We start from the raw sequence: 25,885 nt of genomic DNA, 5'->3' as shown, positions 1-25,885 counted from the left end.
AATCTGAGGGTGAACAAAAGAAAGATGACATGACAAGATACAAAAGTTACTTAAAGGAGTGCACACAAAATTCTGAAAAAGTCCACTGAAGAACCCAGCCTAGGAAGTCAACAGGAGATTAATAAAGTAAAATAAAATAATCTTGTTGACATGGCTTGTAAAACAATGGAATGACCAAGAAATATAAAACCCCTAGTATAATAAAAAAGTAGCAAGTAGAAGATCAATGAACTAGAAGGATTAAGGAAGGAACAGAAAGACTATGGTAGCAAGAGGAGGAAGAAATAGGAAAAGAGCTCTCTGGAGAACACACACAGATTTTGTTTTACAATTGCCCTACAAATTCCAAAAAACAATGCACCCTTTTGGAAGGCAAAATGAATTTTAAAAAGATAAAACCTCAGAGATAGATTAAATTTACTTTTTAGTAAACGTCACCTCATTTAGAAACACTACATTTACAACCTTGAGAACAGATGCAGTGTTATTAGGTGCTTATGGTACTTAACTGGGCCAGAGGGAAGATTTTCTCTATGCTTAAATTTTATAAGCAGGGGTTGGGGGGAGGGAGAGAGAAACGGAGAAAAAGAAATGGAAGGAGGGAAGGAGGAAGAAGGGAAGCGTTTCTCTGTTGAACATTTCTCAAGGAAGAGGTACCACAGACATGTCAACGCACTGACAGAAGCAGGTCTCAAGGTTAGGAATGCTCAGAGAAATGAAGGACATTAAATGAAGATCTGTTACAGTTTAATTAAAGTAAACAGTGCAATATTAGGTATGTCAGAAATCTGCCTCCATTTAATCTACCATTTCCAAATTTGAAGCAAAGGATTCAAATGTTCAAATTCAAAATGAAGAGCTGGTGAAGGTTCTGTGAGTTGAAAATTATTCTGTAATCTATCTATCCATCCTTTTCCTATCACATCTTTATGAAGGAGTTAACATCTCTGTAAAATGCCCTTCTCAGAATGGAATTTTTGATATGGGCCCATTTATGAGCAGGAAAATGATTAAGCACTACAGTATTCACTTTATTGTTCCCCTCACCGCTGACAAAGTGCCAAGGTAATGTGGCAAAGACGGGGGAAAGGGTTTACTCAGTACAGGGCTTCAATCTCATAATTTATACTGAGAATTCTCACAACAGCCTCATGACCATTTCCTTCCCTGGCGTGAGTAGGTATTGAAAGTCTCAAATTCAGTCATTCTCTGGAAACTTTTCTCAGACAAAACCAGAAGCAACAAAGTGTAAACAAGATATAGAAGATTAAAAAGATATTTATAAAAATCTGAAAAAAGACAAAGAAGTGAGCCAAGATCTCCCTGCCCATAGACAACATCCTGCACAGCTCAGAAGAGGAAAATGCAGAGCCGAGGGTTCCTTGCACTCCTCTCTGTACAACTCTGCACATCCTCGCTCCAATGCACAATGGTTCTGCGAGCTAAGGCCTCTGTCAAGCTTTCTTTTACCCATTTATGAAACAGCAGCCATAATAATAATGCCTGCTTTACAGGGTTGTTGTGAGCATTAAATAAAATAATCCATGGGAAGTGCTTAACAAAAGTGTTCAGCAAATACAAATATTCAAAAAATGTCTGGGCTGTATTCCTTTAAAAAGGCTAGAATAACATGTGGGACTTAGCTCCCAAAGAGAAGTAACCATACCTTTCTACTTTTCTCCAGAACAGTAACAACAGTATTTCAAGTCCTCCTCATATAAACAAAAGGGCAACTGAGAAATAAAAAACTCCTGATTAGTCTCTAGCTTAAAGGACTGAAGACAACGTCAAGAAAAGACACTACTGTCTATGACTGAATATAGAAATCAAGCAAAAACCTTAAAAAGAAAACAAGTAACACTTCTAGGTAATTCAAGGTCTTTCTGAACAATAAAAAGAAAAGAGCCAGGAAAAAAACTACCTAAACTGAAAAGCAACAAGAATCAGATCAAGCGTTGTGGTTTGTTAATTCCTTTCTAGAGTCCTAAATATATCAACTCAGCCTGTGCACAGGGTATCTCCAGTTCAACTAATTTCACAGGAAGCAGGATCCAAGACAGGGAAAAGCAAAATTACCCAAGAGGCCAGGAAATTCAGACTTTTCCTGCTACCATACTTTTCTCTTAGCCTCATCTGACACCCTCTGGCACATATCTCTAACTAGCCAGGAAATGGTTTAAAAATCTCACTATCAAAGCTCAGCGTCAGAAAAAAAGGTTAGGAAAAGCAATTAAGAAATACTTTCATCTATTTCTGACTCTTACTCTAATCTATGCTCTACTCCATTAATATTCTTTACACTTACAAGGTTCAAAAGAAAGTGAAATTCAAACATAATTATTGTTCTTTATAAATCACATCTTTTTCAATAGTTTGAATGACATGATTTTCAAATACTATAAAACAGTAGTCTTAACTTTTAAATTAAAATTCTTAAAATAATCAAAATACAAAACATGATAAAAACAAAACTGAAAGCAATAGTTAAGTATAAAAAAATTACAAAGTAGAAATATTCAAATAATTATTAAGATATTAAGATACAAAAATTGATTTTGCTTGTTTTGACACTTCTTCAAATCAAATAATTTTACTGCGAATTATAAAACAATTATAAATGCAAATTCTATCAAAAAATAATTTTTTCAAAAAAACAGATCCAAGTAAATTAGAAAATATGAATTATACCAAAGCAGATAAATATTTGAAAATGTCTTGAATATTAAAGTACTACTTTATAAGCTCACTCTCAGAGCACAGAGATGTGTGTGATATGAAGATTTTCAAAGTTAGGAGTTAAATGGAATAGTATCAATTTAATATTTTGTATGGGAAGATCTTTTTAAAATTTTATGTAATTTAATATTAATGTGGTAATTAAATTAAGTGTTGACAAACATTTTCAAAGCTATTAAAACTAGAGTAAAATAATTAACCCCGGCAATTTTATGAATTCCTTCCTGATACTTACAGATACTCTAAACTAAGAATACAGTTTCCTGGCGTATTATGGCTTTTATGTGAATTTGTGTTATACTAACAAACAATTAACAAACCTCTCCAAGACATAAAGAGTCAAGAATAGACTTCCAATTTTTACCACATTAATTGCTGGGTCATGAAAGCTCACTATTACCAGCCTAACACCAAAAACCACTGCAGAAAATAAACAGTAGATAATGGTAAAATATCAAAAACTGGTGGTGACATATATTTCTCTAGGCAATACTATCTTTCATAAAATAAATTTCTCCACTTCTAAGATAATTCATAACTCATAAGTGTGAATTACTAAAACAATAAACATTACACATCCAAGTTTCTCTCCACCCTGATGACCTTCCATTTTATGGCCCTAACACTAATTTTTAGGACAGACCTTATCCTCTCAAACACCACTACTCAGAAAAGGGGGGGAAATGAGCCCTTTTTCCACTTCTCCTCTACCTTCCTTAAACTACCTTTCATCACTATGTATAAATACAGTCTGCCCAGAGGACTGCCAACATTTTTATTTTTTTCATTTGTTCCCAAATCTCAAGACAACTGGTCTACCTGCTGGTTCTCTTCACTTGGCTACTGGGAATCTGTCACACACAGCACAAAGGACTGTTGTTAGGCGGGGTGCCTGCGGCAAATGGCTAGGAGACGGACTGGCCAAGGCCTTACCACCTGCAGGTACAACTCAGGCTGCTCGATGGGGCCCTGAGGGAAAGAACTCAACACACTCTTAGGATAAAAAAGGCTACATTTTATAATAAATTTTAGTCACAATATAGCGATGTTTTCATCTATACAAATTCATTTAAGTGGAGTTTACATCTTTTTTCCTTCTAATTTTCAACTTTATTAAAATTTAGTCTAAATCAGGAGTTGGCAAACTTCCATAAAGGGCCAGATAGTAAATATTTTAGGTTTGGGGGCCACACAGTCTCTGTTGCAACTTTCCAACTCTGTCCTTGTAACACCAAGGCAGCCACAGACCACATGTAAATGAATGGACGTGGCTGCATTCCAATCAAACTTTATTCATAAAACAGGTAGAGGGTCACTTTGCACCTTGGGGCAGCAGTTTGCCTTGCCAATCCCTGGTCTAAAATATCTCAGCAAATGTGCAATTTAAAAATTCCAAACTAAAAAGAAAGAAAAAAAAAAAAAGGCAAGTCCAAAAGCACCAAATTCAAATAGCTGTGTCAGAACAGTTCCTTCTAGGCTTAGAGCTACCATAAATTAGAATAACTTCAGAATGATCTAATAGTAGCTGTCTAAATAAATATAAATTTCTCTTACCTTAAAGTCAGCTTTGGTCAAGATTAAGTGAAAAACTATTACTGGGGCATTTTTACATGTAAAAAAGAAACAAAATAAATTGACTATTAGTCATAATACCAGCAAAGTGAGTCATCAAGACAGACGGAGCAATGCATCTGTGAAAGAAAAATACATACAAGAAAGAGCCCTAGCTCTCCCCTATCTTTAAGCAATTATCTCCCCAACCCCCAAAAGCAATCAATTAGAGTAATATGATTCTTTTTACAACAGAGTCACTGACTGCTAATATCCCAAAACTTTTCAGAATAAACTTCTTTGGGTTAGACTGAAGCAATTATACATTTTTGCTGGTGGTGAGGGCAACACACTAGACCTTGCTTGAAAGTTCAATGTGATTATGGCAAACAGAAAAGATACTATAGATTCTGTCTTCTCAACCCGAGACTTAGAATAAGCAACCTTATACATGACTTTGATTCTAAAGGAGGAAACTGTCCATTTTCATCCTTATAAGATTTCTAAGGTATTATGCTAAGCAGTTAAACATTAATGTCTTTACAACTTCAGACAACTCTGGATAACAACCACTACTAAATTAAAACATGACTGAGGTGCTTCAGTTTGTTCCTGTACTCATGTGAACTGCCACTGAAGTTCAGTGACCTGTGAATCTACTTGATATCAACAAAAGACTGGCAAAAAAAAAAAAAAAAAATCCCTGATTAAATAACAATAATTCAAATACCACATCTAAATCCTCTGGAATTCCATCTCCTTTATAGTGAAGTTTCAATTCAACAAATATGCATTAAGTGATGTGCAAAGAACTCAAAATTAGGTGAGGTGCTGGGGAAACAATGTGAACGAGCCTTTGGGAAGGCTGCACTCTTTCTGAGGAAACACAAGCCAATGATTACAGCAGAGTATGGTACTATGATATCAGAAGTATGTGCACCCTCATAGATAAATACGAAAAACATCTCAAATGTGACATAACAGGCAACTCACAAAAGAATACAAAGGATCAACAGATCTAACCATTGTTTGCCTATCAGATCAGCATATAAAGGTTAATAATATCCACTATTGGTTGGAGGTATAGGGAAATGGCCACTCACTCATGCTCTTACCGGGTTACATTTCTGTAGAACAATTTGAAAAGACAATTGTTTAAAACCCTTTAAACCTTCATATTCTTTGACCTAGAAATTCCACTGGTTTTGGAATAGTTGGAAATGAGTAGACTGTAGTTTCACTAACCAAAAGAAAAAATATAAGAAAGAAATTCAACTTTAGGAAAATGGTAACTTTGGTTTGATAGGGTAGATTTCCAATTAATACAAGATATTCAGGGAGAATTGTCTAGTAGGCATTTGGACATATAATAACTAGCATGTACCCAGGATATATGCTAGTCTTATACATTATTTCATTTAATCCCTCCAAACTCCAAGGACTAAGTACCCAGTGGCAGGAGGAGGATTCACACACAGCTCATAACCCAAAGGTCTTAATCGATATGTTATTCAGCCTCCATGGGTCTTGGCACCTGACTGAAAGATTCAAGGTAAAAATAAAGATTTGCAAGTTTATCTTTCTTTCATGCATTTATTCAGCAGAAATTTATTGAGTACCTAATGTGAACCTAAGAATACCAGAACAATAAAGTTACATTTCCTATCCTTAGGGAACCATAACAGAGACAGACATGAAGACAAAAAATTGCAATATGGTATGACAGTGCTAATAGAAATAGTTAAGAGGAATAATACTAACCCCAAAAGAAGGAGAGAGTAGTCAGTTCTGCACTGGAGGAAGAGTCATCGAGGAAGGTTCTAAGAAAGGAAGACAATGCTTGACCATGATTTTGAAGGATGAGTTAAAAAAAAAAACAACCTCCGAAGTGGATAGGGGAAGCAGGAAAGGAGAGCCACTCCAGAACAAGAGAGTGGCATATATAGAAGCACCAAAGCCCAAAACAGCACAGTCAGTTCAAAGAAACGCTTGTAGGCCACTATACTGATGACAGACCATGCCCTTCACCCATTCCAGTCTCTACATCCCACCCCTCTGTTTCTCCAGATGCTAAACAGGACAAAGGAGATACAAAGTTTACCATTCTCTTGAGTCTCATTTCTGAAAGAGAAGACCTACTCTTCCAAACTCTCCTCCCAAAAGAGAATTGGGAAGGGACAGGACAGGCTGCCTGCCAATCAGGAGGAGCAGTGACACAGTGACCACCCTATCACCACCCCAACAGCATCACTATCAACCACCTTACCCAGCCTTTTGTTTTCTTGGTAGTATTTATTACTACCTGAAATTGCATTGTCTACTCATTCTTTCCTTTGTTTATTGCCTGTCTCCCTCATTAGGATATAAGCTCCAAGCGGCCATGGGCCTTGTCTGTTTCATTCACCATTGTACCTTCAACAGTGCCTGGACAAGGAAGACACTGCAAATATCTGCTGAATGAATGAATATTGTTATCTTATCCAACATGTAGCATATTATTTTAAAAATTAAAACAAATCAAGATAACATTTCACTTTTACAAGATATTTAATATTTTCTTTAATATTTAATAGTATTTTCAAGCCCCTAAAAAGATTTTCTAATGCTCTAAATAGCATCCCTAAGCACTCTCTTTTTTTTCACTGCAGCAAATGTCTGAATCGAAGCATGTCTTCAAAATTAACACCTAAAGAGTTTAACTGCTCTGTTCCCATCCAGATATTTCATTACAGTATCTTTGGACCAAAGAGAACAAGCTAGCAATTATGGATAAAATGTTATACCAACTACAAATTGATGTTTTGTTCCAATGAAACACGCTTAAGGAAAAATGGAAGGGAGCTATTCCATGCTTAAGGAAGAAGTCCAAGTCCTGCCAATAAAACAAAAATATCTAAAGTAAGAAGAAAGAGGGCCGGCCCCGTGGCTTAGCGGTTAAGTGCATGTGCTCCGCTACTGGCGGCCCAGGTTCGGATCCTGGGTGCGCACCGACATACCGCTTCTCCGGCCATGCTGAGGCCGTGTCCTACATACAGCAACTAGAAGGATGTGCAACTATGACATACAACTATCTACTGGGGCTTTGGGGGAAAAAAAAGGGGAATATTGGCAATAGATGTTAGCATAGAGCCAGTCTTCCTCGCAAAAAGAGGAGGATTAGCACAGGTGTTAGCTCACGGCTGATCTTCCTCACAAAAAAACAGAAAGAAAGAAGAAATAAGTGTCTAATGTTATTAGAAAACAGGTAACACATATCTGGAAAAAGGTCACCAATTTTTAGAAATTAGTATCACTGATGATAGCTAAGGCATAGAGATCAGGCCCTGCCAAAACCGCATGTTATATAAGAGGTCTGGGAAGGTAGTATCTTTTGGAATCTGTTTATCCAAGTGGCCACCTCACTTTAGGGTTCTTTTGAGCCACCTACCACTATTTTCCGAATCACAAGGTTTCAAGCTTCTTGTATCACAGATGGGATGGTCTTTCTCCAACATTTTAGCCTTACGAAAGATAGAGGAACTGGTACCACAAGTTTAGCAATGCCATTATTAGCCTGATTAAAGGTTTTGACACAAACAGTAGATCAGAACTCAAGAAGCAGCTTCACAAGTCCAAATATTGTAAAAAAATTTACTGTTACTATGAATCTATGTCAAGACTAAAAAACGTTCAAGTAAGACCTAAATGTTGTCTTGTCAAATACATTTCTCAATATAAATGCCACGTATAATCACACAATGAACCCACTCGAAGCCTTTTTATATGGCAGTTACAAAAAGAAGCCTTTAAACCCCGCTGGGGATATATTTACTTTCCTCAGCCAAGTGTTAACACCAATAAATAGAGGATTTACATGTAATCCTTAAAAGCAGATAGGCAGAAATTACCAACCATGCTATGACTTTTTAACTAAGCATTTTATTTCATCACATTTGTATAAGAGGGCAATTTATTTTTATTTTTTTGTGAGGAAGATCGGCCCTGAGCTAACACCTGCCAATCCTCCTCTTTTTGCTGAGGAAGACTGGCCCTGGGCTAACATCCATGCCCATCTTCCTCCACTCTCCACGGGACGCCGCCACAGCATGGTTTGACAACTGGTGCGTCAGTGCGCGCCCGGGATCCGAACCGGTGAACCCCGGGCCGCTGCAGCGGAGCACGAGCACTTAACTGCTTGTGCCACCGGGCCGGCCCCTAACAGGGCAATTTAAAAGGTACAGTTTTTTAAAATACAGGATGCAAAATATCTTCCCTGATATTTTAAAGCAAACTTTCTAGGATTGCATAGTCAAATAAATGTTTTGGTTTTTTGTTTGCTTGTTTTCAGAGTAGTCACTAGAAGTGACTAAATAAACACCTATTTAATCAATACTGCCATTTCTCAAAAATATTTTATACCATATATCTGAGAACTTTTTCAAAGTCAGTTTATAAGCTATGTCCTTTCTATGTACAAATAGACATTACACTAGAAAACGTCCATCTGCTGCTGGCCAAAAACAGTAGAATGAATCAGCTAAATGGTAAGATCCTTTTTGTTTGTATTAACTGCTCCCTGGTGGCCGAGCAACCCAGAACTGCATTCTCCTTCCAGATTCCATCACAGTCTGGTTAATGAGATCTATTTCTTTGACGAGTATTCTTTAGAAAAAAATAAGACAATCAAACACAGAATTTATATTATTGCAAACCATAATAGCAGTTTGTGGTGATTTGTATTAACATGTTATGGATATCACAAATTAAAAAGGTATGTTCCCTTTAGAAAAATGGCTCCCTTTGCCCAACCATTATACTCTAACAATAAAACCAACATTTCTTCACATACAAACAAAATGAAGGCGGGAATAGACAAGTCCGCAACTGATCAAAGAAAAATGACATGGCCATAAAATCAATAAGGAAATGCATCTCATATAACTTAACGTTTATGATCAAGTTTCATCAAGTGAAATCAACAGAATCATTTAAGAAAAATGAAAAAGCTGAAAACAAAAAACTTTATACAAAGAACCAAAGATTCAAAAATTCTAAACTTGTTTTCACCAGTCAGTAATATTCCAGTGTGCCGAACAGGAGGCCAGATGGCTGATGTCATGTAACTGCCTCTAACAACTTCACTGATAAATCAGGAAGAACTGGTTTACAAATCAATCTGTGCTTTTAGGCTCAGCACAGTTTGACTACCTCTAATTGCACCCCCTTTTAACCTTTTATTGTAAAGTCATAGAAGATAAGCAAAAATAAGAAAATAATACCATTCATAAGCCCACCAGCCAAACATAAATAAGCACTATTAACATTTTGATGTATTAAAATGGTCGCCTGCTAAAGCTTCTTTTCTTTAAGACAACCGCCTTCTTCATTCCCCGTCTTCCCTCCATTTACTTCCCTCCTAAACATTTCAATACTGCATTATCTGAATAACCATTATACCCTCACCAAGAAAACACCTCTCTCAAGGAGCTGAGTGCAGTGGCATTCTTGGACCGAGTCCCTTTAGCGCTCCGGTGAGAAGCACACGCCGCCCGCCCGTGCAGGCCCTGCCCGCCTGCAGCCGGCCCACAGCGCTGGGATTAGCATGGAAGCTGTTTCCAGTGTGTGACGCCTCCTGCAAAACACCACTTACTGTGCCGGGCATGTGACCTCTCTCGTTCTTCCCGTTCTGAGAGCTGCCATTCTTGAGTTTCTTTTTCTTTTTGGCTGTTTCTCTGTGCTCTTTCTGTTTGTTTTGCACTTCAATGAGAACAGAAATAAAGCTGTTTTTCACTTCCTTTTCAAACTCCAGTTCATCTCGCAGGGCCAACTGCTGCACCAGCTCCTCAGAGTATTCCTTAATGGCAGTCTCAATTTCTTCCAGTAGTTCATTTAATTCAGACACTGAGAGCCTTTTTACTCCTATGACGAAAAGCAAAGCACAGCAGATAGTAAGACAAAAATGTTCCAAGAGAGCACAACAGGGTGTTTTATGCCAAAGAGCAAAAATCACATTCTAAGCAATTAAATTGTTCGTCATCTTCTCAGAATCCTAAAACTTCTGGTGGGCAGGTCTGAGTAGAGGTAGGTGGGCAAAAGTACTTCTCAAATGGCTGAGAAGTATAACAAAATTGTTTACTTGTCTAAATCAATCATCCCAAGAACAGTATTTCAGTCAAGACTGAAAAAGCTTGTACAAGGAAAAGAACAAACACAAAAGCATAGGGAGAGTACAGAAACTATCTACTGACCAGAAATCGTAAGCAATTTAGCAGAGTTCTGGCACATTTCTGAAGAGAGAAGAAGGCAATTTGAAAAAATTAAACTAAACGCATATTTAATCATATATGCCCCAATGTGTGAATTTTACTGAAGATTGAGAAGATGAAAGGGAAGAATATTCCCTGAAACCCATCTCAGTTTTTCCTCAGCACTTCCCCTCATGTGAGAAACAGGATATCATTGAAGTCCTAACCCCCAGTACCTCAGAATGTGACTGTATTTGGAGACAGGGTCTTTAAAAAGATAACTAAGTTAAAATGAGGTCATTAAAGTGGGCCCTAATCCAGTGTGACTGATGCCCTTATGGAAGATGAGGACACAGATACACACAGAGGAAAGTCCCTGTAAAGACAGAGAGAAGACGGCCATCTGCGAGCCAAGGAGAAAGGCCCCAGAAGAAACCAAATCTGCTGACACCTTGATCTTGGACTTCCAGCCTCCAGAACTGTGAGGAAACAATTTTCGGTTGTTTAAGCCACACAGTGTATGGTACTTTGTTACAGCAGCCCGAGCTGACTAATACAGGATTCAAAGGTGAATATGACACCGCCCCTGAGCAACAATAATATGCCTTGCATATTACTGGAGGGCCAGGGAAGGGTCCGTAACACAGTCCCTGAGAATCAAAGATTTCTGGGGATGGTCACCTTATGTTTGAGATATACAAAAAGCACAAAGAGCATTGATTTAAGGAGGGTATCTTACTCTCTTCATAACTGCTTGTACTAGACCTCTTAAGAGTTTGAATTTCCTGGGAAAGCATTGAGAGCCGATCTGATTGTGTAGGCGTTTCATCATCTTCTGGGTCTGGTGATTCCTGCATCATTTCTTCGATTTCTTCAATAACCTTCCAAAATACATACACCACTGTTAATCAAATATACGCAAGAAAAACAATCCCACTGAAACACGGCGCACACCTGAGGCAGCAAGAGTGGAAGTACACTGAACTCTCCATTAACCAACAGTGTGCAGGAGCGGGTGTTTTGAATAATCAAAATTTTGATTGTGAGAGTGAACATGGTTTGTCAAAAAAAATTTACAATATACTAAACACAAAACTAAAAAGAATATGATTTAATATGTTCTTCATGATTCAGGAGGCCCTATCAGATCTTGCAATGTCTGAGAAATGGTGCTACAAACACATGTATAATTTACTTAAGACATGCAAGAACCAGATCATAGTTATAGTTAAAAGAAAGCAAATGACAGAAAACTGACCATATACCACATGCAAGCGCTCAATCTAAAGCCATTTAATCAAAACGACATAAAATTTAGAAAATACAACAGCATAAAAAAACTTATATATAAAGCAAGAAATTACCTCTATGGCAGCAATATTTTCCTTTAACAGCAGAAAAAGAATTTCATATATTAATTCAACAAAAGATAAAAAGATATTTAAAAATTACTTAAAGTGTAGAAGCTTAAAAGAGAAAAAAAAGCTACACAAAAGCAGGAAAGTTTCAGAAACATATCTGCCTTTTAAACAATGATCTACTGTCATATGCAATGTTGCTCAAATCTTACAACAGTATCTTGTCCTGTTCCAGAGTCCAAAAGTTGAGAAGTACATAGAACTCAGTGAAAATTTTAAGGAAAGCCAGAAAAATTACTTAACAGTTAGAAAAAACAGACCTAAGACTTAAAAAAAAAAAACTATTAGAAAAAATACAATAATAAAAATCAGCAAGCTTAACATGTAACACTTGTATGGAGGAAAAATAAAAATAAACCGGAAGGAGATGGGGATTATGTTAATTAGTACAGTTTTCCAAAATAGGCTTTGTAAAATGAGACACTGAAGGAGGCTACAGAATCTGTTTCTCTAAGTCTTAAAAACAGGGATAGCTTATGGCTTTCAGGCAGATTGCTGAGGAGACAATGAATTCTTGGGGTCATGTCTTTCTACCTCCCACAGCCCTCTAGAACCTACTATCTTGCTTCTTAAGCACCACTCTTTCCAGGTCTATAAGAATTCAACCACAAATATGACTAAGGAGCATCAAAATGACACATTTCTAGTGTACTCCTCCCAACCCTGCCATAATATATCTCTTTACTGACCTCGTCTTACCAGCCTAAAAATACAGGGTGATAGAATTCACAGTCCGAGTAGCCATGGAACATTTTATTTCAAGGAGAAGTTCTCGCATCGCATTTTGATAATACAACAGAAGTGGGAAGAGTATTCAAAAAATGAGAAAGCTGATTCAACTGGTTTTAAGTGAATACAGGATTGGCATTATAAGAGCATTCCACAGGAATAATGCTCACTTCTTTCTGGGGCATACAATATATACTTCTAATAAGTGCTAATGATTTTTACATAGCCTTCAGAGAAACTAGATAATTTCTGCACAGATATGGTATAGTTTGCCCATGTCTGGCTATTCCTAAAGAAAGAAGAAAACTCACAGTATTTTTTTCGGATTTCTGTGTAAGCAATAACCCTCCCCTAGTAACTCGCTGTACTATTTTAACAACGCTTATCTTGGAAAATTACCTATATTCGAAAATATTCCCAACTAACATAATCCCATCTGCTTCAGATCACAAACACCTTCTTCTTTTCTCTGTGGAGGAGCTAACTATTAAGCCTATATAACCAGAAAATATAGAAAAAATAAGTAAATTCCAACAACCCATCCCTTATTGCCACAATAAGAAATCGTTTTTCAGCGTGAGGTTCCCTTTGCCTCCCGTTGATGAATTTCTGTTTCAATACCTGATCTGCAGTGAAGAGGGGCTCGTCATCCACGCAGGAGACGATGATGGAATGCATATCCAGCTGTTCTCTCAGCTCCTCATCGTCCGACGAATCAAAGAACAAACTATCACTTATCTAAAAACAAAAATACTCTCTGTTAAAAGCAGGACATTCTAATCAAAATAAAGTTGAAGTATCCAGGTAAAGAAGACTGCAGATGTAAAGAAGTCATCTGCTGAGAACTTTCCCTCCAAAGGGAGAAATTATTACAATTGTTCTGTACTAGGCAGTGTGTGAGGTGCTTGACATATTCATTTCAAACAAAAATGAGAGGAATATAGAGTAAATATTAAATTGCTAAGGTGCTGCATGCATCCCCTATTGCCTGATACAGATACACACTTAGCTGTTTTTCCGATGGGGAAAGAGTGCTAAAAAAAGTTGACCACTAAGCATAAACGTATATGGCATTTGTTAGGAAGTCGTAGGGAATTATAGCAAATGGGGGAGAGGAAATGGGCAGAGTTGGCCGCAAACGTTATTTAGTTAACAGTCTAACAGTAAGATTGGTATATGTTAAAATTCCAGAGAAAACACAAAGTTAGTTACTTGCAAACTAACTTCTAATATTCAGAGTAAAAGATAAGTAATGAACTCCCTGGCAGACAGGAACTATCCACAACGGTCACACTTAGCCCTTCCAGTTGAATATTTCTTCTTCCGAAGAAAGAATACCTCTGGGTTCCAAAAATATCTTTAAACCTAACTGTGCTGGAGATTTTCCATTTGCCTCACCTCCATTTTCCACCTGCTCTGTGACCCAGGAGGCTGACCTCTGTGGACTACATCAAAGGATGCCCTTGACTTTTGGCTTCCAGTTGGGGTAAATACCACTGGTAGACACTAGCAGGAGAGTGGAAGGTGGGAGGATGAGGACTGGGCATTTATTCTGCTGTCTCTCTCCCTGCCAGACTGCCAAAGGCCACAGCTCCTGCCAAGCAGACCTCTCCCCCACAGATACTCTCTCCTGGTTCTGGTAACTTCTTCCCCTCCTTACCTCTTCATGCCCCGGGGTGCTAGTACTGCTTGCTGTTGCCAGCCCCGGGGTATCAAACCATGCCTAGCTGGTGTCCCTTAACCCTGCCCACATCCATATAAACAGCCCCTTTAATAATGACTTAGAGTTTGGTACTAGTACTAACTGTAAAAGCCTTAGGTGGAAAACTCAGCAGATTAAAATGGACAGATGATCATCTATATGTCATCTATCTAACGTGACATGACTATTCAGATGATGAACAGAACTGAAATTAGAACACTATTCCTCAGGAAGGAGGAGCACACAGAGAGTTCCCAAAGAACAAATGGGCAACCAGGAACCATGTAAGAAGCAATCATGTATTTCTATTAGAAGATCATTTAAAAATAATATTTCACCTGGGAAAATTATTTTATTTACAAATGCAGAGGATATATACAAAATGGAGGATACAATTGAGAATTGTAGGTCCCTACTGCCTCCCTAGTTCCTCATGCAGGAGCATCCGAAGATTAATGGTGAACACAGCCCACAGAGTAAGAAACCTGCAGGGGACAAGTACAGAGGAACCACTGGTGTGCTCCCTTTCCTAACGTTACGCTGGGAGAGGAGCCTCATCAGCACTCCAGCGTCTACCTGCTACCACAAAATGCAACTCCATGCTGTGCCACAGTGATGACACACCTCCTCATTCTATTTCTCACGCACCATCAGCCTAGGAAAGGCCTGGCCATGGCCTTCAGTACGTCATCATGACATTTCAGAACACCGTGAGGAAAAAAGAACATAAAAGCTTCCAAAGAGAAAAAAAAAAATCACATTAAAAGGATCAAGAATCAAAATGTCATTTGAATTCTCTCAACAGCAATAACAGAAGCCAGAAAAAAAATCATTGTAATTTTCGTATTTCGATAAATTCCACCCTAGAATCCTATATCCAGCTAAACTCACAATTAGGTGGGAACTTAGCATAAAGACATTTTCAGACATTCAAGTTCTCTAAGTATTTACCTCTCATGCACCCTTTATCAGAAAGCTACTGTAGAATATGCTCCATTAAAACTAGGAGGAAAACCAAAAAGAAAGCAGACATGGGATCTAATACAAGAAAAAGGTGAAGAGAATTCTTGTAATGATAGTAAAGTGAAGATCCCAGAATGATGGCTGTGAAGCTAAACTAGAGAGTAACCAGTTCAGGCTAGAATCATTACTTACCGCAGAGGAAATCAAGAAAAGCATGAGGGAGAGAGGAGAGAGACTGACAGATTATCTAGTGTATTTCATTTACTAAAACGAGTTTTATGGCTCTATTAAGGCTGAATTACTTAGTTAATGATAACCTAAATAAACCATAAAAAAATAATTATTACTGCCAAAAAAAAAAAAAAACAGTACAAGAGGAAGTACTCATAAAGTACTAAAATGGGGCAACCGTAAACATTTAAATAGTCAATATAAATGATGAAGGTTAACCTAATCAAATATTTTGATATAATTATATTGAGAAGATGGGGGAAAGGAAAGTTTCTTGAGGGTTATGGTGTTGGGAGTTGGAGGGAGGGCTATGAGAGAGCTAAACCCTCATCCTCTGGGTAGAAGATGAATGGATAAAGTCTAAAATTGAAAAATAAATCAAGTAAAATGATATGAGCATGTTATTTGTTAGAAGAAACAGTTGAAGCAGCTGCAAGTGGCCACCTCTGGTAAGTGGAAATCAAGGATGGGGTAAGTAGGGCAGAGGCTGCTTTTTTCATGTTAAGTCCTATAGTTCTAGACTACTTCTTAAATTACGACAGTTATCCTTTTAATAAGAAAGGAGAAAGGTCAATAGATTAGGTTGTTGATAAGAGAGGATGTTTGATTTCAAGATTGTAGAAGTGGAGATGAATGCCACAATATGATCCTACGGGTGTATGGACGATGTGGAGAAACCAAACAATTACCTTCACTGATCCTTAAATTTCAACACCCCCCAAAAACACTCCTCTATGTTGTAACTTGAGGACCATAGTTTTGTTTTATTTTTCCCCTTATAAACAAGCAAAAGTTTCAATTTTAAAATTACTCCTAAGGAAGATGTTATCTTCCTCCTGTCTCTATACTTGAAGATATGAAGATGCATTAACTAAGGCCCTGTCCTTGAAGAAATGCTCATGGTAGCCGGAGGAACAAACGCTCATGGTAGGCAGATGAAGATGGCACCCGAGATGTTCCTAAGGCAAAATGATTTAGAAGCATTCTACCACATAAGCATGATCAAGAATGGCACTGGATTTAGAACAGGTTTACAGCTATTGCCAAACACATGAGTGATACCACTAAGCCATTAGAATAAATTTCCATAACAACAGAAATAATGATCCCAGATCATCTTTCCAGGGAGGGAGCCAAGCCCATTCCCCACAGAGATGGCATATGCTAAGGGCTGGAATCTCTTTCAGCCTTTGAAAACTAACCTTGGCTGTCATGGGTATCATTATTCATTCTCCCACTCGGCATCAACGTGCCTTCTCTTTGCCAAGCATTCCCATCACTCCTTCCTGTGCCAGGGCGAGATACAGAGCCGGTGGTGCTGTTGCCCTGTATGAAACTGAAGCTGCCTCAAATGGAAAAAATGTGCCCATGTAAGAATTTGGAATGTACTAGTTGCCTCACTCTAGTAGAAAAGACTCATCAAATTTAGAAGTGTGCTATCTTAAACACCAATGAAAGAAAAACTAAAAACTGAAATCTGGCAAACTGTAGTTTTCCTGAATGTTGAGCAAAAGAAATTTCTTCTCCTTTTGTCAAGGAAAAATTTCCTACAGACTTTGTTTTACAATTGGGATAATCGAAAGAATGCTTCCAAAAGGTAAGTTTTGCATAGTTCAGTTCTGGGTAGAATAGAACACACAGTTGGCAATGGCAGATAAAATAATTTTCCCAGTTAAAAAAAATGTAACTATATGCTATCTAATAGAGTAACATGGCTGCTTCTTACATACTTCCTTGCTGCCCATTCGTTCTGCAGGAACTTAATGGGTGCTACTCCTGCCTGAGGAACGGAGTTCTAATTTCGGCTGTATCCATCACCTGTGTCGTCATGTCAAGAGAGAGAGATGACAGATGATGGATGATCACTTGTCCACTTTAATCTGCTGAGTTTTCCAGGTTGGGCTTTTATAATGAGTAGTAGGACTAAACTCCCAGTCATTACTAATCACTGCCCTTGCCTATACCATTACTCTGGAATTGGAAACAACAGTCAAAGGCAGAAAAGGGGAGTTACTTCCCAAGATGCAATCTAAGAAAACAAGGTAGTATACAGTTTCCTCAATGAAACTAGGTTAGAATGTCCCAGTCATGCTGCTAATGTACTTCCCTTTGAAACTATGAAAGGATCTCTTCTGTGCTTTTTTTTTTTTTTTGGTACGGCAGATTGGCCCTGAACTAACATCTGTTGCCAATCTTCCTCTTTTTGCTTAAGGAAGATTGTCCCTGAGCTAACACCTGTGCCAATCTTCTTCTATGTTGTATGTGGGATGCCACCACAGCGTGGCTTGATGATGAGGGGTGTGGAGGTCCGTGCCTGGGATCCGAACCCACCATCCCTGGGCTGCTGAAGCGGAGCATGTGAACTTAACCACTATGCCACCAGGCCGGCCCCGCCCTGCTTCTGTGCTATTTTTTAATATGGCAAACAAAAAAGTACTCATTGACCAGCTATTGTAGATTCAGCACTATGTTAAATAATATAGAAAACACTTTTTTAAAAAAAGAACTTTTCATCATGGTCTCTGACCTTATAGTCTCACTGAGGAGATTATTCATTCATTCACTCAACAAACACTTGTCTTAGTAGCCAGACACAGTGGTAGTTACTAAAATGACAAATATAAAGATACCTACCAGGAAGTCACAATCTACTGACAGACTCAGAAATACATGATTAATAAGAGAACACAGTAGTGATCTGAGATGTGGACAAAGTGCCGTGGGGACTAGCACAACGGGGCTACATTCTGTGGGACAGATAAGTCCTTTAAGATGTTCACACCCCCACGAGTGTAATCGATTCCCACAGAGAGGAGTGCATTTTCCTTCCGTGCAGGGATTGAGGCCATGGCTAAAGGACCATCTGTCAGAGATGCTGTAGATGGGGATTCCCCCAAGTGAGAGGTCGGATTAAGTGTCCTTTAAAGTCTTTTCCAACTCTAAAATTGTATAATTCCATGAGATCAGCAAAGGCTAAAACGGTAATAGGAAGCTTCAGAGAGGAAGGGAAACTTGAACTAAGCCCAAAATGATAGCGAGGACCTAAATAAACAGAAGACAGGGCGCAAGATATTTTGTTTTATTCCTTTTCACTAAATATATGCCAAGTCAGTCTGCAAAACGCTTGACAGGGTTAACTGGAACAAACAGTAAGAATTCTATCTCTACTAGAACACTGGGAAATATAGTCAGAATTCTATTTTACTAAAAGATAATAGGCAGCAGGCTTTTCTGAATCACGTATTTAAGAAAATCATTTTCACAAAATGTTAACAATATTATTTAAAATACTGAGAGCCCTACTGCATTATACTCTCAGTAATTACACAAATACACTTAATGCCAAAAGATCTGGCATCAGTTTACATTGTTATCTGATAAGGAACTTAAACAGTCAAGGCCTGAAACTTACATAATTTGGCAACATTTCTCATCAGCTTTAAATAAACGTGACACTATGATTTTCTACTTAAAGCAATTCTCTTCCCTTTTCTGTGCCCCTTGCTGTCCTATCACCTATCCTCACACTTCTTACTCAAGGAATCTTCACTTTACAATAACAAGGCAGACAAAGCAGCCTCCTACAGTTAGCCAAGAACACATTAAAAAGTCAAGAACTGAAATGTCTTTTAAAGGTTCCCCAATATTCACAAGAATGCATAGTCTTCGGAAAACATATCCTGGCCAGCAAGTCATTAAACTCATCAGCAAGTTAACTCTATGTTGATATTCCAGTACCCTCAATAAATTAAACCGAGGGCTAGAATTCTCACTGAGCACTCTCAGCACAGCAAAATTGTGTTATTTAAGCTGGAAAAAATTGCTGATCATTGGTGTTCATATACAGGTGATGGAAATTCAGCTAAACATACAAAAGTGACTGTGTACTGGGGAAGAATTGGAGGAATGTGCTAGTAAATTGATAGTCGCGGAACCAAGATGGCAATAGAGGGCCATTCCAATTGCTATAAGCTTGGAAATAGGAGGCAATTCAATGAATTTGTGTTAAATAGAAATGTTACTTGTTAATTCTATTATCAGAATCAGTTACTCAGAAACTACTGGTTCAATTCCTAACTTACCCCTTTTTCTGAGAGGTTCAGAGTAAGCAAATGCAGGGTCCTAGTATGGGAAGACTTCCAGTCTACAGGCATTACATTTCCATAATTATCTGTCAGGGCATTCCAAATCCTTAAAAAGAAAAAAACTACAATCAATGAAAGTGAACACTCTATATGTCTTTTATTAAACAAATATCCAGTACTACAGTGAAAAAAGAAAGAACAAAAAATATCAAAGCAAAAAAATAAAAGGCCTATTGTTTCTCAGAAAAACATCAACAAAGTAGAACCTCCTAAATAAGACTACATGAAAACCATACCATTGGGCTGACAAGACAACCTGAGGGAGGATGAAGTGGAATAGAAAACTCTCCCAAAGTCAACAGCTAACACCTCCACTGTACTAGGTGCCAGGCACTGTTCTCAGCAATTTGCATATATTAACTCATTTAATCCTCAAAAACAACATTATGAAGAACCATTATTATCCCCAAGCTTAAGTAATGTTTCCAGAGCCACACAGGTAGTAAATGCCCTATGCTTTACATGTATTTTTCTTCTATAACTTCGAAACATACAGCCCATTTCATGGAGTAAATGATCTCTCTCTAACCAAAAGTTTGTTACTCTTTCTGGAGAAAGGATTGTCTCAATGTGAGACTAGGGTTTAATATCTAATTTGTAATATAACAGACTAAGGACTAAGATAAAATGAAAAGGGAAAGAAAGAGAGTTCACAATAAAATGCACACAGGTTATATCCAACGCAGTTACCCCACCTTAGTATAAAACAGCATTTCGGGGAGGCAACAGGACACCTAAAATTCAGGAAATAGATTCTTGTCTCCATTCTTCCTCAAACAATGAGTCTCTGGCCATGTCCTTTAACCCCTCTAGGTATTAGCTGCCCTTCTATAAAATGAGAGGCTTAGATGAGAATAACAGACATTCCTTCCAGCTCTATTACTCTAAGCATTAATTCAAATGAGTTGTATTGAGGAAAGTCCTAAACCACACCACATAAGGACAGCAAACTCCAATCCCATGGCCAAAATTCAGGTTTCAGTACCAAGTTATAATCAGCATTAAAAAAAAAACATGACATTATGGGAAAAAAATGAGTTCAGAAATATAAATGAGAGGAAATTTAATTGGACACTGCACATATAAGCTACTTAATGGTCAGAGATACACACACAGATGTCATAAGGGAAAAAACTCTAAAGTTTATAACAGGTATCTAAGTGTGAATAAGCCATTAAATAACTGGGTGAATTTTTTTCCAAGAGTGTAAGCCATAGGATACAAAAACAAGACTGCTAGGGGCATAAAACTAAGAAAGCAAGCTTAAGAATAGAGAAGCAACATACTAGATTTAATGACTAGGGATTTGGTGCTAAAGAGAAGCAATGTGACCACAACTGCCAAAAACATAAAATCCCAAAATGATGCTTGGCCTTGGAACGCACATCAGCCTCAATGAAAATGTGAACCCAAAAAGCTCTAGACAACTGGCTCGTTTACCCAGCACATCTCCCATATGCATGGTTCATTCCTCTTCTCCTCTCTGCTGGAATCACAATCTCCTCTAATGCCAATGTGCTCGGAGTGGAGGCAACACCTCTGGATTGCTAAACGCGCTAGGTTTCTGGCCCACACCCTCCGGGGTGAAAGACTTTCCAATAGTGAATAACTGACTATATACCTAATCCTGGTCAGGAACTCGAACAGGATATTCTAGTACGTGAAGACAGTCCAGAGTTTTTGGGTTTATCTGCTTGTCTGCTCCTTCTTAAATGAGGCTGTAATAAAAGGACAAGTGGAATTCTTCTAGGAATACTTCACCTACAAGAAGTAACTGTGGGTGAATATGATCTTCCAAGAAAGCGAAGGACAATTAACAGTCCTCTATCTCCAGCAAGGTCAGAACAACTGTAGTTGGAAGGATATGGGGCCGACTTAAGTGAAAGATTTCTAGAATTTTCCAGTCAAGACAAGAATTCCCTTCATTCTTATCTTAAAGTATTACAACCAGTCATAAAAAAACGGCAAGACAGCTCTTTCCCAAGGAGGTCAAAGTCCCGCTGACATTGGATCCTGCACCAGACTCCTCTAAAGTAAAACCTTAGCAGAAAAATACAATCCATATTTAACCAAAACTAAAACTGGGGCTCAGAGAAGTTAAATAAAGTGCCCTAAGGCAAGGCACTATCTGAGTAAAAGAATTCTCAACTCTCTCTAGTGAAAAGAGCAGGGATGGACTCAAGCAATGGAGAGCAGATTTATACAATAGAAAGGGGACAACGAGAGTGGTCACCAGCCCCAGGCCCTAAAAAGAGAGAAAGAGATTTGTAATGCATTCCCATATCAAGCAACAGGTATTACCACCAATAAAGAATCTACTAAAAACTGTTATCAAGAGTAGTAAAATATTTTTTTTAAGTTTTACATCAATGTAAGATTTAAGCAGAGGCTAAAACAAACTACTTCCCAGACAGCAAAAACAGGGAATCTTAATTATCTGTGTACAAACCACTAATTTATTATAAGTTACTCTTGATAAACCCAAATACGTAGTTTTAAAATCCAGAATATGTCCTGAGTCCTAGTGATTCAGAGTATATAAATCTACATACACATAAAACTATCTTCTCTTTGGGAACAGTCTTTCAAGAAGGCCATATTTTGCCACTGACTGCATGCATATCTGTGTGTGTAAAATCCAGTCACAAACTCTTCCCTCTACACCTGAGCAGAACACCATACAGAGGTACCAATGAAAAGATATGGTCTCCAAGCTACCTGGGCCCTAACCACTGCTCAACCATGTTGACAAGCCCCCATTCTCAACCCCCCTTCTCAAGCTTCCTACCTTATTCTGATAAATCTCCTGATTCACAAAGGAAAGGAGACCATCAGGCTGCAAGCCCCTTACAATGCCCATGGATCCTTCTCTCTCTCTCAAGAATTCTTCCCCAACCTCTGATCTCTCTCACCCCTACCCATATCCTCAGTGTTTACTCCATTAATTTCACCCTCAGCCTCTCCAGGGGCTCCTCTCCTGCTACTACACAATACGCTCAAGTTCCCTCACTCTCACCATTCTTTTTACCATCTTTTGAGGTAAAATGTGGCACATAATTACAACCCTTATTTAATCAAGTTACAATTGGGGTTCAGGGTGGTTAAATAAAGTGCCTCAAGGAACTCTGCCCCTTTCTCCCCCCAGCTCTTATAGATTCCTTTGAATTTCCTATTATCGTACTTAGATGATGCTGTACTAATACAGTCGCCCCTCCCTATCTGTGGGGCATTGGTTTCAGGACTCCCCTGCAGATACCCAAATCCGAGCATGCTCAAGCCTCTTACATGAAATGAAATAATATTTGCATATAACCTAGCACATCCTCCCATATACTTTAAATCATCTCTAGATTACTTAAAATACCTAATGCAATGCAAATGCTATGTAAATAGTTGTTAGACTGTATTGTTTAGGGACTAACGACAAGAAAAAAAAGTCTGTACATGTTCAACACAGGCGCCACCATCTTAGGCCTTCCGTTGGTTGAATCCTGGACGAGGAACCCTCAGATATCGAAGGCCAACTGTAATGACGTGTTAATGCATAACCAGAGCCTTTCCTTTTTGCCTCTGTGGGGGCCTGCGCTCTACCTGGGCTCTCAGATGGACCTAACAAATCCCTGTGGCATAAATGCTGCTTCAACGTTGGTACCTTTGCACGTGCTATATCCTCGAGCTATAATGCTAGAACTTGCTTCACCTCCCACTCATCCATCAGCATCCAGTTACCACATTTCTTTCTCTATGAAGTCTTTCCTGACTCTCCTACATCTCTTTTAAATCTCCTATATTTTGCACATGTATCCATTAGAGCACGTGTCACACCCATACAAATCTGTTTCCAAATCTAGCTCCCATCCTAGGTTGTGCCCTACTTGAGAGGGGCAATGTCCAGTCATCTTGGTATTCCCGGTGCGAAGTAGCCTCTGGCACTTAGCGGGCGCTTAATAAATGCTAGTTGAATGAATGAATGGCTACACACGTGCCCGAAGAGGTACCGTCTCTACCGGCTTTGTACAAGGAGATTCCCCTCTACACCAAACATGGGTTGGTTTCCAGGGAGGAGGAGGAAGAGGAGGGCAGCGGCGGAGGTTTAAGGGAGTGTGGGGGGCGGGGGAGCAGGGATTTAAATCGCCCGGCGCGCGGAGGCCGAAAGCCCCGGGGAGGGAGGTGGCGGCCCGGGGAGCGGGGAGGGGCGGGGCTCCCGAGTCGATGGAGGCGGAAGGAGGGCGCGGGGAGGAGCCTGCGGCCGGAGTTCCGCCGAGACTGCGGACCGAGGGCCGGCCGGCGCGGCGAGGGCAGGAGAGGGCAGGGGAGGCTCCCGCCCGCTCGCGGCCGCGCCCGCACTCACTCGTCCCCCTGCAGGAGGCTGCACTCGGTGATGGGCCGCACGGCCGCCCTCGGGGGCTCGGCGCCCGACCCCGAGGGGCGGAAACACAGGCTCAGCTTCTCCTCCAAGCTGCAGGCCAGCGCCGGGAAGTCGTCGCCTCCTCCGCCCGGCCCTGCCCCGGCCTCGGGGTTCGCGTTACAGTTCTCCTGGTCCTGGAGGCTCCGGGCCGGCTCCTGGAACTCATAGAAATCCTGCCAGTCCCCGTCCGCCGCCATCGCCGCCCGGAGCTGTCGCGCGCCCCGCCCAGGCAGGGCCGCCCCGCCCTCTGGGCCCCGCCCAGGCCGGCTCCGCCCCGCCTCCGGGCCCCGCCCCTCCGGAGGCCCCGCCCTCTCCCTCTGGCCCCAGCGCGGACCTGTCCTGGGGCGCCCAGCCTGGGGGTCTTCCCTGTTCCCGAGTCTTCTTGGAGTTGACCGCGGGTCTCCGTAGAAAGCAAAACCTTAACTGCATTGAGTCACTTTCTGTATTCTCTGTCGTTCGGGAATAGCTTCCCTTAGCTTCCCTTGCTGGGAACCTGGCCTAAATGTGGCTAAAATAAAGGGCTTCTTTAAACTTGCGACCTGGTGTCAGATTATGCCCGGAAGTGATTTCCCCAAGGTAAACTGCTCCTTTTGTAACTTTCCAACCAGAATAGCAACCAGAGTCGCTTGGAAATGCTTACGTGGTACCAAAATTCATTCCACAAATATTTTGTCTCCTACTTTCAAAGCAGCTACTAGACCCTGTGGAACATGCAAAGATGAATAATTATGTGAGTTAATATTTGCAAGGCACTTAGAATATGTGCCTGACAGTAAGTACCTTATGTGTATGTTATATAATTAATACATGGCTGCTCCCTACAAAGGCTTACAATGTAGTTGAAGTGATGACTCACAGGAAGTCGTTTATACCATATGAAAAGTAAGCATGATTGGAGAATAGAGCGTTAGTATTTTTTTTTTTATAATTTTATTTATTTATTTTTCCCCCAAAGCCCCAGTAGATAGCTATATGTCATAGCTGCACATCCCTCTAGTTGCTGTATGTGGGACACGGCCTCAGCATGGTCTGAGAAGCGGTGTGTTGGTGCACGCCCAGGATCCAAAACCGGGCCGCCAGCAGCGGAGCGCATGCACTTAACCGCTAAGCCACGGGGCCGGCCGAGAGTTAGTATTTAATGGGTAAAGAATTTCAGTTTTGTAAGATGAAAAGAGTTCTGGAGATGGATGGTGGTGATGGTTGCAGAACAAAATGAATGTACTTAATACTACTGAGCAGTACACTTAAAAATGGTTAAAATGGTAATTCTTAACCATTCTTATGGTAATTCTTATCGAGCTGACCCAGACTCTCCTAATAATGTACATAGCTAAGGCAAAATTGTGGGGTTTTTTTCTTGACTTGTATCTCCATTTATCTATGTGGTGTGTGTATGTGTGTTAGTGGAAATGAAAATTACTTACCTTTAGGACCCAAATGTAACACTGTCTTAATTTTTCATATGCTTGCAAATAAATTGCAACTGGTTTAGCTCTAGTGGTCTCAGAATTTTATTTTAGTCTAATTTTCTACATAAGATGCTTTTTACTTTTAGCTAAATGCAAATTACCTATCACCCCAGACACTTTGAATAGTCCCTTGCAAAAACAAGATTTGAGTCACTTTTTGTGTGCGTGTGGTGAGGAAGATTGGCCCTGAGCTAACATCTGTCACCAATCTTCCTCTTTTTGCTTGAGGAAGATTGTCCCTGAGCTAACATCTGTGCCCATCTCCTCTACTTTGTATGTGGGATGTCACCACAGCATGGCTTGATGAGC

The 25,885-nt window shown here is 39.6% G+C and overlaps 1 protein-coding gene across 6 annotated transcripts in view; it reads right to left on the bottom strand.

The window, feature by feature from the left end:
- FEZ2 (fasciculation and elongation protein zeta 2) overlaps positions 1–25,885 on the bottom strand; it is a 71,607-nt gene that overhangs the window by 15,270 nt on the left and 30,452 nt on the right. For 2 of the 6 annotated variants that reach the window (XM_058551436.1, XM_058551438.1), the window contains exons 1-6: positions 24,051–24,324; positions 19,637–19,745; positions 13,280–13,396; positions 11,876–11,896; positions 11,251–11,392; positions 9,917–10,185 (exon numbers count right to left, since the gene is read on the bottom strand). In XM_058551436.1, the coding sequence (XP_058407419.1) occupies positions 9,917–10,185; positions 11,251–11,392; positions 11,876–11,896; positions 13,280–13,396; positions 19,637–19,745; positions 24,051–24,304 (912 nt within the window). In that variant the 5' untranslated portion in view covers positions 24,305–24,324. Of the gene's footprint in view, positions 1–9,916; positions 10,186–11,250; positions 11,393–11,875; positions 11,897–13,279; positions 13,397–19,636; positions 19,746–20,394; positions 20,481–24,050; positions 24,325–25,885 lie in introns of those variants that run through there. The other 4 variants (XM_058551437.1, XM_058551439.1, XM_058551440.1 and 1 more) reach the window with 3 other exon arrangements.

This window comes from Diceros bicornis, chromosome 12 (genome assembly GCF_020826845.1).
Source record: "Diceros bicornis minor isolate mBicDic1 chromosome 12, mDicBic1.mat.cur, whole genome shotgun sequence".
Lineage (NCBI taxonomy): Eukaryota > Metazoa > Chordata > Mammalia > Perissodactyla > Rhinocerotidae > Diceros > Diceros bicornis.
The sequence above is the reverse complement of the archived record's forward strand: the minus strand, read 5'-3'. Positions and strand labels throughout refer to the sequence as shown.